Source organism: Apostichopus japonicus, chromosome 1 (assembly GCF_037975245.1).
Source record: "Apostichopus japonicus isolate 1M-3 chromosome 1, ASM3797524v1, whole genome shotgun sequence".
Classification (NCBI taxonomy): Eukaryota; Metazoa; Echinodermata; class Holothuroidea; order Aspidochirotida; family Stichopodidae; genus Apostichopus; species Apostichopus japonicus.
This window is the reverse complement of record NC_092561.1, coordinates 20,241,795-20,255,564: the sequence shown is the minus strand read 5'-3', so window position 1 is coordinate 20,255,564 and position 13,770 is coordinate 20,241,795. Positions and strand designations below refer to the sequence as shown.

Here is a 13,770-nt window from a genome sequence, read left to right as displayed (position 1 = left end):
AGTGAATAGAAACGTTCTGGTTAAAGATAAATGCAAAGGAGGCCTGGCTATAGATTGACGTAAGGTCTTTCGCAATAAGTTTAAAGTGTAAGTGGGTTAAAACTGTATCTTGATGAATTATTATTAATATTTATTCATTTTTAATATTATTATTATTTATTCATTTTTAATATTATCATTTATTCATTTTTAATATTATAATTATAATTATTATAATTATTTTTATTATTATTGTTGTTATTATTATTGTCAATCTCATTGTTTTGTCTTTGGCATTGTCACTGTCTTTGTCTTTGTCGTTGTCTTTGTTTGTCATTGTCTCTGTCTTGTCATTGTCTTTGTCATTGTCACTGTCTTTGTCTTTGTCATTGTCTTTTTCGTTGTCGTTGGCTTAGTCATTGTCTTTGTCATTGGCACTGTCTTGTCATTGTCTTTGTCATTGTCACTGTCTTTGTCTTTGTCATTGTCTTTTTCGTTGTCGTTGTGGTTGTCGTTATGTAAATCATTGGAACTCTCGTTGTTCTTAGTTAAGACTGTGGCGTAATTTGTAGTGGAATTTTATGACAAACCGACGCGTAAGCACAACACATCAGTATCATATTTGGTGAACAAAATAGCAGACACACCAACAGCTATTTTGGAAGGTGGGGGGGGGGTGGGGTTGTGTTTGAAACCCAAATGACCTTAATCAAGAGAATGAAAAGTTATTACGGCAGGAAAAAATCACTTCAAGGTCTTACGCATATCTATAGTCTGCTATGTTAATTAAGTTAAAAGTGTTTGGAAAATGGCAATTCTGAACTCAGTATCACCCTAACCGAACTTACAATGTCACCTTAAACTTTGAAAACCGAGATGTTTGCAAAAATATTTGTCTATGCGCATTCGTTACGGTGAGAATAGTAAGAACTATACTCTTAAGGAGAATCGTATCCTCCCGGGGACAGGTGCCAACCGATAAACCAACTTCGCCGGGAAATACCTATTGGAAAATTTCTGATAAACTGACACATTAGCACAATGTGATTAAATCAAACGTTCCTGGAATAAAAACAAAACAAAAAGATAGTATCTATAAATAATTGAAAAGTCAGATATCCGGAGGAATATCACAACGCGTGTTAGGTGGAACTATATAGGAACGTGTTACAGCAAACCTCTTGGGACGTGTTTGCTAGTTCCATTTTCACAGGATGTAGGCTATCTCCCTCGATAGTCCCCGTTAGAAAACGTGTTTTTGACTTCCCCTGGAATTACCATTGAATATTCATGTCTTTCAATTTAACAGGTAGATCACTTGTAAAGCGAATGTCCCACAACTTTAAAGGGGTGTAAATGGGTAATTGTTTACCATACCTTGTATAAACATTTTTCGAATATTCATTCGAGTTGGGTTTCTTGTATTCTTGTATGTTAAGTGTGAACGAAACAAAAGAGGAGAGAAGCTTTCATTTTTCGTTATTCATGTATTTGACTTCATTTATTTTCATCAAATGCCATAAAGGGCAAAATTTCAAAGTTCTGTTAATTATTTTTAGTGAATTAGTCCTTTCTGCAAACGATCTGCTTAACAAGCTAGTTCAAACAGATGTACGGTTTCTGCAACAAAAGAACGCATAATATATAACGGTTATTAAATATTTTGACTTCAACAACAACACGTTTAGACGACGCTCATATATATTAAGTTGGTTATTGATACTTTGGTATTTATATCGTGTTACCCCCAAATTGTCTAAACCTTCAAAGTGATGTATCTTAAACGCTTCCATAGTTTAAAGCTCGGCTACTTTTTTTCAGGGGATTCCCACTTGGTATGTATCTTGCGCAATAAAGATTGTCTAATTGCTGGCGATTGAAACCTTTCCTTCCTGTGATAGACGAACTACGCAAGTCCTGTGGTACAGTATCTCTGCTACTATTGTTCCATTTGAAATGCTCGAGGTAACTAAATTAAATATCACCTCTATACCACATTAAACTCTTTACGAAATGAGGTTTATGCCTTGATAGTAAAGTGATAATAAATAATGTGTATGATAAATATAGGTCGCCGAGCTTTGGCCTAGCCTATACTACTACTAGTATCTGTAAAATTTACGCTAGTACTGAACGGTTATAACATTAGGCTATGCGGTACAGTGCAAACTTTCTAATTACTGAGCTAGAGCTTGTAGTGACATTGACATTGACATGACTTTCACTAACCCTAACTCTAGCAGCATAGCACTCTCACTCAATCTTAAGTGACTGCGTGCTCCAGTGACCAAGCTGAATAAGAAGCCCTGGAACTCTGTGTGCAAGTTCCTGGTACAACACGGGTTGTGTAAGAACAGTATCATTTTGACTACCAGAGACTACATCAAGTAAGTGTTATAACCACAGCTCTGTTCTACAGTACAAACCTCAATTGAAGATTGTGACACAACCTCAATCTTCAACATGGTGGCAACGGTTAAAAAAAATCTTCAAAGCCAATAGGATTTCCAGTACCAGTCCACCCTTACATTTAATGGAGTGTCTAAATATTTTTGTGCATCAATTTTAAAATTCTAAGCAAGTGAAACCAGTGTGCACTTCTGTCAACGAGTGTGAGCAGAAGAGCATATCTGTTTTACCAATCTATCAGGACTTTGGAGTTTGTTTTGGATCTGTACTTTTTTCAAAGAAGATTTTAAACATGACTGACAAAATGATCCCCATTATGGACTGGCACGCGCCAAACCTTGCAGAAGCATTCCGAATGTTCCGTCAAAGGACTCTTTTGTATTTCAAAGTGAAACATATACCCAAAGAGGATCAAGTGTTCTAGTAAGCGTTCTTCCAGCTCTTTGTTGGTGAACTCACATTTTGCAGCAATTTGACGGCATCTATTAACAAAATCATCCAGTTTTTCATCTGGGCGCTGCATGGTCTTTGATAGTTTGAGGCGACATACTCTGAAGTTTTCTTGTGGTTCTAATTGCTCCTCAAATTTGTTCAAAATTGTGTCGACGTCACCCTGTTCTGTGCTGCTAAGCTTCCAACAATTGTTGAGGGAAAATACAAAGGGAGCATGCAAAAATTGTGGAGGCCAACACCAGTTTGGGAAACAACATTGTCCGGCTTCGAATGTAGTGTGCCACTCATGTAAGAAACTAGGACATTATGCAAGGGTCTGTTTAACCACAAAGTTCAAACAAATGAAAGACAGGAACCAGACAAAACAGTCCAGTTACCTCGGTGACAATGATAGGAGACAAGTTCATAATCTTGAGGAATCACCAGAATCTCATCAAGATGCACATTTGTTTTCACAGCTCAGTTTTGATGTTATTGATGCTGACCAGCGCAAGGAAGCTATTGCCCGTCTACAGATCAAGTTGAGTAACAGACCAGGCATTCACAACTTAAAGGCAAAAGTAGATACTGGAGCACAAGCAAACACGCTTCCACTTCGGACATTTAGAAACATGTTTCCGGAACAACTAAATGAACATGGTGTTCCACAGTCCCTATCAGACTCTGGTACAGTGCTGTCAGCATACAATGGAACTGAGATCAAGCAGTACGGGACTGTTGTGATCCCATGCAGGTACAACGACACACCATGGAACGATACACAATTTTATGTTGTACAATCAGATGGCCCTGTGATATTGGGAATTCAAACATCTGTCCAGCTGGGTCTTGTATCTCTACACTGTATCGTGAACAACCAATCACCCATCAATGACGTCGAAACGTTAGTGCGGTTATTTCCACAGCAATTTGACAGGATTGGTGAACTCCATAATACACATCATTTAGTAGTAGACCCAAACCTTCCAAGTCATGTTGATGCTCCTAGGAAAACACCAATTGCCCTAAAAGGAAAAATCAAATCAGAACTAGATAAGATGGAAGAACAAGGTGTCATCAAAAAGATCACTGAACCTACAGAGTGGGTGAGTTCCATTACATATGTCACCAAGAAAGATGGGAGTCTTCGAATATGTCTTGATCCACGCAGGCTGAATAAGGCTCTCATAAGACCACATTATAGGCAGCAAACAGTAGAAGAATTGAACCACAAGTTTCACAACATGAAGTTTTTTTCGAAACTAGATGCAAAATGTGGCTACTGGTCAGTGAAATTGGATGAAGAGAGTCAGAAATTGACCACTTTTCAAACACCATTTGGAAGATACACCTTCTGTCGACTACCCTTTGGACTAATTGTTAGTCAAGACATTTTCCAGTTGGAGATGGATCGGATTCTAGAAGGCTGTGAAGGGGCAGTCTGTATAGCAGATGACATTGTTATTTTTGGTCGAACATCAGAGGAACATGATCAGAATCTTATGAACTTGATGAACACAGCTGCACAACAAGGCCTCACACTCAATTCAAGCAAGTGTGCTATCAAGCAGACAAGTGTTGATTTCTTTGGAAACCGGTACTCCAGAGAGGGCATGAAACCAGATCCCAAGAAGGTTGCTGACCTGAGAACAATGCAAACTCCACGGAACAAGTTGGAATTACAGCATTTCCTGGGTCTCATGACCTACTTGTCACATTTCATACATGATTTCAGCTCCAAGGCAGCTGTTTTACGTGATCTTTTGCGCAAAGATGCAGAATTTATTTGGGAGCCACACCATCAAGTAGCACTGGAAAAGCTCAAGCAAGAAATTTCTGAGTCATCACTTCTCCAGTACTTTGATACATCATCACCAGTGTACGTTCAATGTGATGCAAGTCTACAAGGACTAGGAACAGCTCTTCTTCAACATGACCAGGAAGAAAAACTACAACCAATCGCATTTGCAAGCAAGGCCTTGTCGTCTACAGAACAACGTTATTCCTGCATCGAACGAGAGCTGTTAGCAATCGTCTTTGGTGTAGAACGCTTCCACACATACTTGTATGGCAGAAGCTTCACAGTAATAACAGATCACAAGCCACTATTGACGATAATGGACAAACCACTGACTGCAGCACCTCCCAGATTGCAGAGGATGCTAATACGCTTACAAGGCTACAACTTCAGTATCAGGCACCGCCCGGGACAAGACAACCTTTTGGCAGACAGTCTCTCACGTCTGCCAAGTATTCGTAACAAGCAGGCCATCGACCTAGACTTAAGGGTTGATTTTATCCAGTTTTCATCAAAGAAGCAAGATGAGCTGAAACAACAGACAAAGCAAGACACAATGTTAAGTGCCCTGGTGGAAGTAATCATCACAGGGTGGCCAGACTCAATCAAGGAGGTACAACCTGACTTACGACAATTTTGGAGCTACAGAGATGAACTCACAGTTTGTGATGGAGTAATTCTAAAAGGGTTTCAAGTTGTCATACCCAAGCAGATGCAAGCAGGTATCTTGCAAAAGCTGCACACAAGCCATTTGGGACAACAGAAAACCAAGTTATTGGCCAGAGAGTGTGTCTATTGGAACAACATTAACAAAGATATTGAAAGAATGGTCCAGTCATGCCCAGCATGCCAACAACAGCAACCAGCTCAACCAGCGGAACCACTTCTACCGCACGAGATTCCTACAAAACCATGGAGCACAGTTGCCACGGATCTGTTTGAATTGAAAGGCAAGCAATGGTTGATCGTGGTAGACTACTATAGCAAGTATCCAATCCTACAACAACTTTCAGATCAGGTCTCAAGCAACACTGTCATTTCAGCCTTGAAGAAAATTTTTGCTGAACAAGGAATTCCATCTAAGGTTGTGAGTGATAATGGTCCCCAGTATTCCAGTTACCAGTTCATGATGTTTGCAGAATCATGGGGTTTTACTCATGTGACAACATCCCCTAGGAGACCTCAAGGCAATGGGTTTGTAGAGAGACAAATCAGAACAATAAAAAGTATCATGAAAAAGGCATCAGACATCCAGCTAGCTTTGCTTCATTGGAGAACCACACCTATATCTGAAAGCTTACCCAGCCCTGCAGAAATCTTGATGGGCCGCCAGCTGAGAAATACACTTCCCAGCAAGTCACCCAATACCAACGTAGCTGCAGACCATATATACAACCAGCTACAGCAGAGACAGAATGTTCAGAAGTACTATTTTGACCAACATGCCAGAAGATCAGAACTGCCTACACTATCCAATGGGCAGAAGTCCAGAATTTTGGATCCAGGCACAAGATTGTGGAAGCCTGCTACAGTTGTTGCCGGAGCTGGGGGTGAACGATCCTACGTTCTCCAGAGCCCAGAGGGGAGATTGCTTAGACGTAATCGGCAGCATATCAGACCTGACCTTAGCGAGGCAGAGCAAGTCACAGAAAACAGTCAAGAAATCCCTAGCAAGGCAGATAATACCGACACAGATACACTGACTAAAACTGGTGTAGATGTACCACCATCTATTCCCAACATCTCACCTCAACAAGAGAGCAGTCCTCATCAGCCTCCAGCCATGCGACCAAAGCGTAACATTCGAAGGCCAAGGAGGTTTGAAGATTATGTGACGTAGTGGCGTATTTCATATGTACAGAGAGTTTTACCTTTTTGTTTTGTTTTGTGAGGAAAAGACCAAGGAAGTGAGAAAACTTTTGTTTTATAAGAAAAAGAAGAAAGGACAAGCAACCTTAAAGACAGCAAAGCAGGAACAAAAAAACAAAAAAAAACAAAAAAAAACAAAAAAAAATATTGTTTTTTGTCTAATTCCCAAGACAATTCGTTAGTGAAGCATAAAATTTGATTTAACATTTTCTTTGAACCCGTGCGAATTAGTGATGTGGAAAGCTCTCTCTCGGATTCCTTATAGAAGTATTTTAACATTTGTAAATATGTGTATAGCACGATTGGCAGAATCAATCACCGCTGATTGACTTGGAAAGTTTCGCAAAGTGTTGTTCGATCATCGTTTTGTTTTGTGTGGAAAAGGGAGATGTAGTGACATTGACATTGACATGACTTTCACTAACCCTAACTCTAGCAGCATAGCACTCTCACTCAATCTTAAGTGACTGCGTGCTCCAGTGACCAAGCTGAATAAGAAGCCCTGGAACTCTGTGTGCAAGTTCCTGGTACAACACGGGTTGTGTAAGAACAGTATCATTTTGACTACCAGAGACTACATCAAGTAAGTGTTATAACCACAGCTCTGTTCTACAGTACAAACCTCAATTGAAGATTGTGACACAACCTCAATCTTCAACAGAGCTATTAATTGTTAGGCTTCTCAGGCTAGGGCTCACGTTGAGTGTACAAAATAATGAACGTACAGACTAGTACTAGGCCTAGACTGACTAATAAGAAAATGATGTATTAAGGCATTATTTGCCAAATTTAAGAACTAAACTGAACTGAATGAGAAGTATAGATTAAACTTGTTAATGGTTCTATAGGCCTATAGCCTACTTTAAATGTTAAGGCCCAACAATATTGTATTTCTCGTCCCCTCTCCATCCCATCGTGGCTGCACTTTCTTTATATTTCTGTGGAAAATGGTCGGAAAAAGATTGTGCTATACATGATTTGAATTCTCTGGACATTTTTCATGAGGGAATCACCACAAAACGTAACCCATATCATGTGATTTGTGTGGATTGTGCTCAGTTGATTAGGTGAATCTTTAAAGACGTAAAACCAAATTAACACCTACGTTCTGAGTTGGATCCATTTTTAAAGGTCTGCTGTATAGACCCCCAACTATAGTACACTCTCATGGGAAGGTACGTTTGTTGAGATTACGTTACCGACCTGCCTTGGTCTTAAAATGACCTCTTACCAATTAGTCTGCAACGCCTGCCACATATATTTGTTCTTGTATGAGGGTCTTTGTGTGAATGCTGTATGATTAACTACACAGAAGACATGAACAAATTTCTACACAGTGTTTACACAAAGAGTCTAATGGTGTTAAGAAGCTATGCAGGCTAAATTGTTGAGCCTGAGGTCGATTATTTACGACTGTGGCAGGTCAATAAGGTAATCACCAAACTTTCCTAGCTATAGCGTGCTAAATTAGAGCCAATAAAGCAGATCTTTAAGGCAACTTTTCATCTAACTTTCTTATCTTTTGATGTCAAGTAGTTGATAACTTCCATGTATCAATCCGATTGTTTAAACTACTAAACTGTCATTGCACCACAATCCTAAGTTGTAAGTCTTACCAGTAAATTTAATGAATCATATAAAATTGAATTATGCCATAGCACATTTGGTGATATGTGGATATTAATGTGCTTTCACTATATAGCCTGCACTACATGGTGTCAGGGGGTTGGGGACAAGCCTAAACCATGTCGTTTACAAAATCACCGTACACTACAGTACATGTTATGTGGGTATTAAGCCATGTGCCTACACTATATTCCCTACACTACATGGTGTCCAGGGGGAAGGGGATGGGAGGGGCGAGCCTGAACCATGTGGTTACACTATCACCGTACACTACAGTACATGTTATGTGGGTATTAATTCATGTGCCTACACTATATCCTATAGGCTACACTACATGGTGTCCAGGAGGAAGGGGGGGGGGCGCAAGCCTGAACCATGTGGTTACACTATCACCATACTCTTCAGTACATGTTATGTGGGTATTAAGCCATGTGCCTACACTATATCCTATAGGCTACACTACATGGTGTCCAGGAGGAAGGGGGAAGGGGGGGGCAAGCCTGAACCATGTGGTGACATGGTTGTCCCACACTACAGTACATATCGTATGGATACTATGCAACATTACAATCAAACCAAAGAAATAAATTGGGAGGTTGATAAAGTCATAACTTATAATGTTTATGGGATTCTTTGACTCATTTTGACTTTTTTCTTATTTTTGCAGGATCAAACAAAAGCTTTAAACTAATACACAGGAGCAACCCTTTGAGAAGAAAATGAGTAGAAAGTCAAAACAGAATGAGCTTTGCTCAAGAAGAAATAAACGTCTGGATGAACTTATTGCTGAATTTAATAGAAGTGTGCCAACAATGGATGTCGTAGACCTGCTAAGCGACATTCTTACACTATCAGCAACCGTGAGTCAATAGTACTCTTTGTAGAGAAGTGCATGATTTTGTTGTGTTGTGTTGTTAAAGGATTGATCTAACATAAGAGGTTCAGTCTATTTATGTCATAATCCAACCAAAAAAGCCAAGCAATTTAAAATAGGGACACACTGAGGTACATGTGACATTGATATTACGTGACTTACCACCAACTTACAAAGAATTATTATTACAATGATGATGGCTTTGAGCTGTGATATTTCAGATTAAACACATTTTTATGAAAATCCCCACAACCAGAGTACTGTATACATGTATATATGTCAAAATTACACACATTATATTGTCCTCATGTTTGTTGAGGTACTGTAAGATAGAAGCTAATGTTGCATGTCACAAAATTGGCAACAACAAACAAAAACAGAAGAAGTAAGGTGCTCTCATATGAATTCATATTAAGCTTGTGTGAAATGTTTTGAACCAACAGTACTTTCATGGCATGAGAGATAATTATACCATAAAATTGTCTAATTGGCTTACTACATTTCACAAGTCTTGATTACATTAACAGAATACATTACTTCAGGCCCATGAGAACAAATGGGAAAGTTGTATAGCAAGAATTAGATGCCCTACCTGTCATAGCAGTTCCAATGGGCCTGCATTACCTCATGTCTGCAATAACAAATTTTCTTATAAATTATTATTTCTCTGCAGGAGGAGATTAAATGTAAAGAGGAGGCTAAAGGGAGAACAGCTGCAAACCGTCTGCTATGTCACAGAATCAGGTATTGTAAGAATTGGTACGTTAGGCTCGTTGATGCGCTGAAGAAGGTTGAGTTAGATGAACTGGCACAAGATCTCAGCAGAGATGAAAATGGTCAGTAATTGTAATATATATATATATATATATATATATATATATATAGTAACTATAAATGTGCATTTCATAAAGCGATGTCTATGATAGCAAAATTTATACTAGCTAGTGTCTAGATCGGCAGTTCTTAACCTTTTTCATCCTAGTTTCCCTTTTCCAATCAGCCATCCTAGGGATTTCCCCTCCTAACATATATATCAGAAAAAGGTTCAGTTCACCAAAAGAACTGTTCTCCATAGTTCACATTCACAGCAAAGAGAATGCCTCGGAACAATGAAATAAACAACATGTTCAGTCTTACATACTGTTCAGGAGAAATACCAAAAGTTTCCTCCAGGGGTAACCACACCCCCCCCCCCCCACCCCACCTCCTCCCCATAAATTTAAGAATCACTGTTCAAGTTCGTTAACATTTATTTGATCAAAGCTTTTATATGCATTCCCATCAAAAATCTTGCAATTTCCTCATGCAACTGTACTTTTCTTGTAATGATAGTTATGATGATGACGCATGTTTTTTGTTCTCAATCTTAAAGGATCCCTCATGGAAGAAGTGGAACATATAGCAGGACCAATCCATCGCTATGACAAACAAGTCGCATTACAGGTAAATCAACCTTCAAACTTAACGAATGTGTAACCATTAACTTACTGTTGGTATACTCTCGAAAGCATACACATAGCTCTTGTCATAAGGTTACATTTTTGGTTTTGATGATAATCGTAACCTTTGCATTCATGATAACGTATGTGTTTGTTTCTCTATCTGACCGAGGACTTGAACAAAAGAATTCCAGGTCCTCGGTTGTGATTTCTAAAGAGTCACCACGTCCTTTGAAGAATTTCTATTGTATGGGGTATTGTTAAGGTTAGGGTACGTGGATTTGAACAATGGAAAATACAATGGGGTCCTCCGTTGGAATGTAAAACCAACATGTGTGCATGTGTGTGTGTGCACTTGTTTTGTGTTCTGACCGAGGACTTGAACAAAAGAATTCCAGGTCCTTGGATGTGATTTATAAAAAACACCACGCCTCGAAAGAATTCTTTTGTTACGGGGTGTTGTTAAGGTAAGGGTACGTGGATTTGAACAATGGAAAAAACAATAGGGTCCTCTGTCTGAATGTAAAACACACCTGTGTGTGTGTAATGTGTATGACGCCTCGCTTGTAAAAACAATATCTCAAGTAGGGAAGCTTGGACCAATCTAATATTGGTGTATATGAGTACCACATTTGAGTAGATGAACCCTATTGATTTGTGGGGAGGTCAAAGCTCATTTGGAGTCACCAGGGGCCAAATAGTGAAAACCTTGTAAACACAATATCTCATGGAGGTAAGCTTGGCCCAATCTAATATTTCATGATTAGGAGGACCACAATTAGGAGCAAAGCCTAAATTTGTTTTGGAGGTCAACGGTCATTTGAGGTCACCAGGGGTCAAATTGTTTAAACCTTGTAAACACGATCTCTCAAGAAGGGAAGGTTGGACCAATCTCGTATTTCGTGTGAAGGAGTACCACATTCATTTCAAGATCCCTATTGTGTTTGGTGGAGGTCCAAGTCCATTTGGGGTCACTAGAGGGCAAATTGTGAAAACCTTGTAAACACGATAACTCAAGGAAGGAAGGTTGGACGAATCTCACATGTAGTAGTATGTAGTTGATATGCTTTCAGTACAGGATTTTATTGAGGTCAAAGGTCATTTGGAGTCACTAGACTCCAAATTGTGGAACCTCGTTTTATAAGCTGTACCGTCTCTCCCACAGACCAGCCTATCAGATATAATGTGCGTTACGCCTCATACGAATAGGAGGCTATTGGCAATTTCAGATGAGCTTATGGGCATCCGTAGAATCTAAAACTGAAAGCGCGAAAAAATTTGCATTGGCTTCAATGTGCCGCTCGGAAGCCTTACTTTGAGTGCAGAAAAGGTGTACTTTGTAGTACAGCGGTTCTATTGGACGTTCTCTGTCATATTTATTTCAGGTTGGATTTAGTTTCGTTGTGACTAGGCAGCGTTTATGAAACTTAACAGTTCGTCTAGTTAGATTTTTTACTATGACCAATTCGAAATAATTGTGTAAAACGGTCTTAATTTAGCCTCAAGTTCACAAGCTTTTGTCTGGATATAGTGGCGAGTGGAATTTGGCGAGTAGATTTTTAGTTACCGTCGCCAAATAGCGAGTACTTTCAAAAATATTTGTCGAGGCCTGAGAACCTTCAAAGCATGATTTCTCATGTTAGAAATCATGGATACTTTTTATACGTGGTATATGGATTCGCCATATTGAGAACAAGAATCCTATTGCTTGTGTGTTCAGAGGTCAAACTCTGAAAACCTTATACATGATATGTAACGATGGAAATCGTGGATACCTCTAATACTTGGTGTGTGGATTCATAACATTGAGTACAAGACCCCTATTGTTTTTGATGGAGGTGAGTATAACCACGTACAGTAGACTGACCTGTGTTTATCATGCCATAGTGTTTTTGTAACAGCTAGTTCTGGTTATACTAACAAGCAGAAGTCTAGTGCATTGAAGTCACCGAAACCTCAATGCATTTTGCATTCTGGTTTAAAGCAATGTCTTGATTCGCAACCAGTTATTTCATCAAACCCTTAATGTAGTTTGCCATTTTGGTGTCTTAGTCTGTTCATATGCTGAAAGCATCTGGAACCTATATTATCAAGTTTGCTTGTCAGGGTAATGTACTGTAGGTGTATTTGTGTAGGTGTATATGTGTGTCTGCATGTGATGCCTAAACACAAAAAATGTCAAGACTCCAGCCAGTTGGATTTGGTGTATAACAAGCAACAATGTTTCTTAAACTTTACAAATGCAGTTCACAATGTCATCAAGCCAGAATTTGAGGTGGGAGTCTGATGTCCCCCTGAAAGAGGGGTCTCAGACACAGTATTGTCCTCCCCTTGGATAAGTTATTTGGGTTAATTAGGGGTTAGATGTAAAATGTGTCTATCATTTCCAACATTCTACTGCATTGTGCAGTATAAGATTTCACGCTTTTTAACAGACTGTGGCTACAGCCCTGCACATACACCAAACAACTTGGAGGACATTCTAGATTAGTTTTGTTAGAAAATGACAGACAATGGCTACAGTACAGTCCCCTGCACACACATTAAAGCATGTTTACTGTACATGACATCCAACAGGACCAAAACCTTAATAAATTTGTAAAACATCACAAATCTGCAGTGTAGACTATGTACACTTAACAATAAAGCCCTATACATCTCAATTCCTCTAGGCATTAAGATATATATTGTAATACTTGACAGCATCATGGTGTTTTGCTTCTTCTGGGACATTGCCTGAGCAATGCTTTGAAATATTTTCTCTTGGTTCTACATGGAATTGTTTACAAAAGGTAATAAGTTTTTTAGCCTTATAGCATTTCATCCACAAGTTATGAGGCAATTTTGGCTTAAAGGCATTGAAGACTCACCCCAAACCTCGTGCGGCCATCTGGAAAAGTTAACTTTCTGTTGCTTGCAAGTGACTCTTTTTTTTTTGTGGCTACAAAATGCACACAGTAATGAAACAGGATACCTTGTTATCTTTGGCTGGACCTGAGATGTCCATCACTGTATCGTTTCTACAATGTGCTGTCGGTATTGACCGCAGCTGTATGTATTGACTGTACACTAGTGTCTAATTACCGACGGTAGCAAGCTGTGTGTATTTTCTGGGATCGATGGTGGTGTCTAATGCTTCTGTTACACCTCATTCGAAACTAGGTCAGATTACCGGCATTAGACGTTTCTTTTTGCAGTGAGTCTTCACACCCTTTAATTTGGTGCATTAATCATCTGTGGTTACATCTCATCTGATAGAAGGTTACATCTAGGTGTCAACCACAGTTTTGCTGTAACCATCTGACCTACTGGTTCCAGAAATGCTTGCAAGCATAGGCAGTAAA

At 39.2% G+C, this 13,770-nt stretch overlaps 3 protein-coding genes across 8 annotated transcripts in view; 1 reads left to right on the top strand and 2 right to left on the bottom strand.

Moving 5' to 3' along the window:
- Window positions 1-13,770, bottom strand: part of LOC139970852 (small subunit processome component 20 homolog) — a 175,865-nt gene that overhangs the window by 35,309 nt on the left and 126,786 nt on the right. The gene's annotated exons all lie outside the window — the stretch shown is intronic.
- The window catches only part of LOC139970765 (uncharacterized), a 151,619-nt gene that overhangs the window by 23,764 nt on the left and 114,085 nt on the right, over window positions 1-13,770 (top strand). For all 6 annotated transcript variants that reach the window (XM_071976800.1, XM_071976774.1, XM_071976739.1 and 3 more), the window contains exons 1-4: window positions 1,814-1,944; window positions 8,781-8,973; window positions 9,661-9,823; window positions 10,360-10,430. In XM_071976800.1, the coding sequence (XP_071832901.1) occupies window positions 8,833-8,973; window positions 9,661-9,823; window positions 10,360-10,430 (375 nt within the window). In that variant the 5' untranslated portion in view covers window positions 1,814-1,944; window positions 8,781-8,832. Of the gene's footprint in view, window positions 1,945-8,780; window positions 8,974-9,660; window positions 9,824-10,359; window positions 10,431-13,770 lie in introns of those variants that run through there.
- Window positions 1-13,770, bottom strand: part of LOC139970750 (small subunit processome component 20 homolog) — a 137,556-nt gene that overhangs the window by 111,140 nt on the left and 12,646 nt on the right. The window lies entirely within an intron of this gene.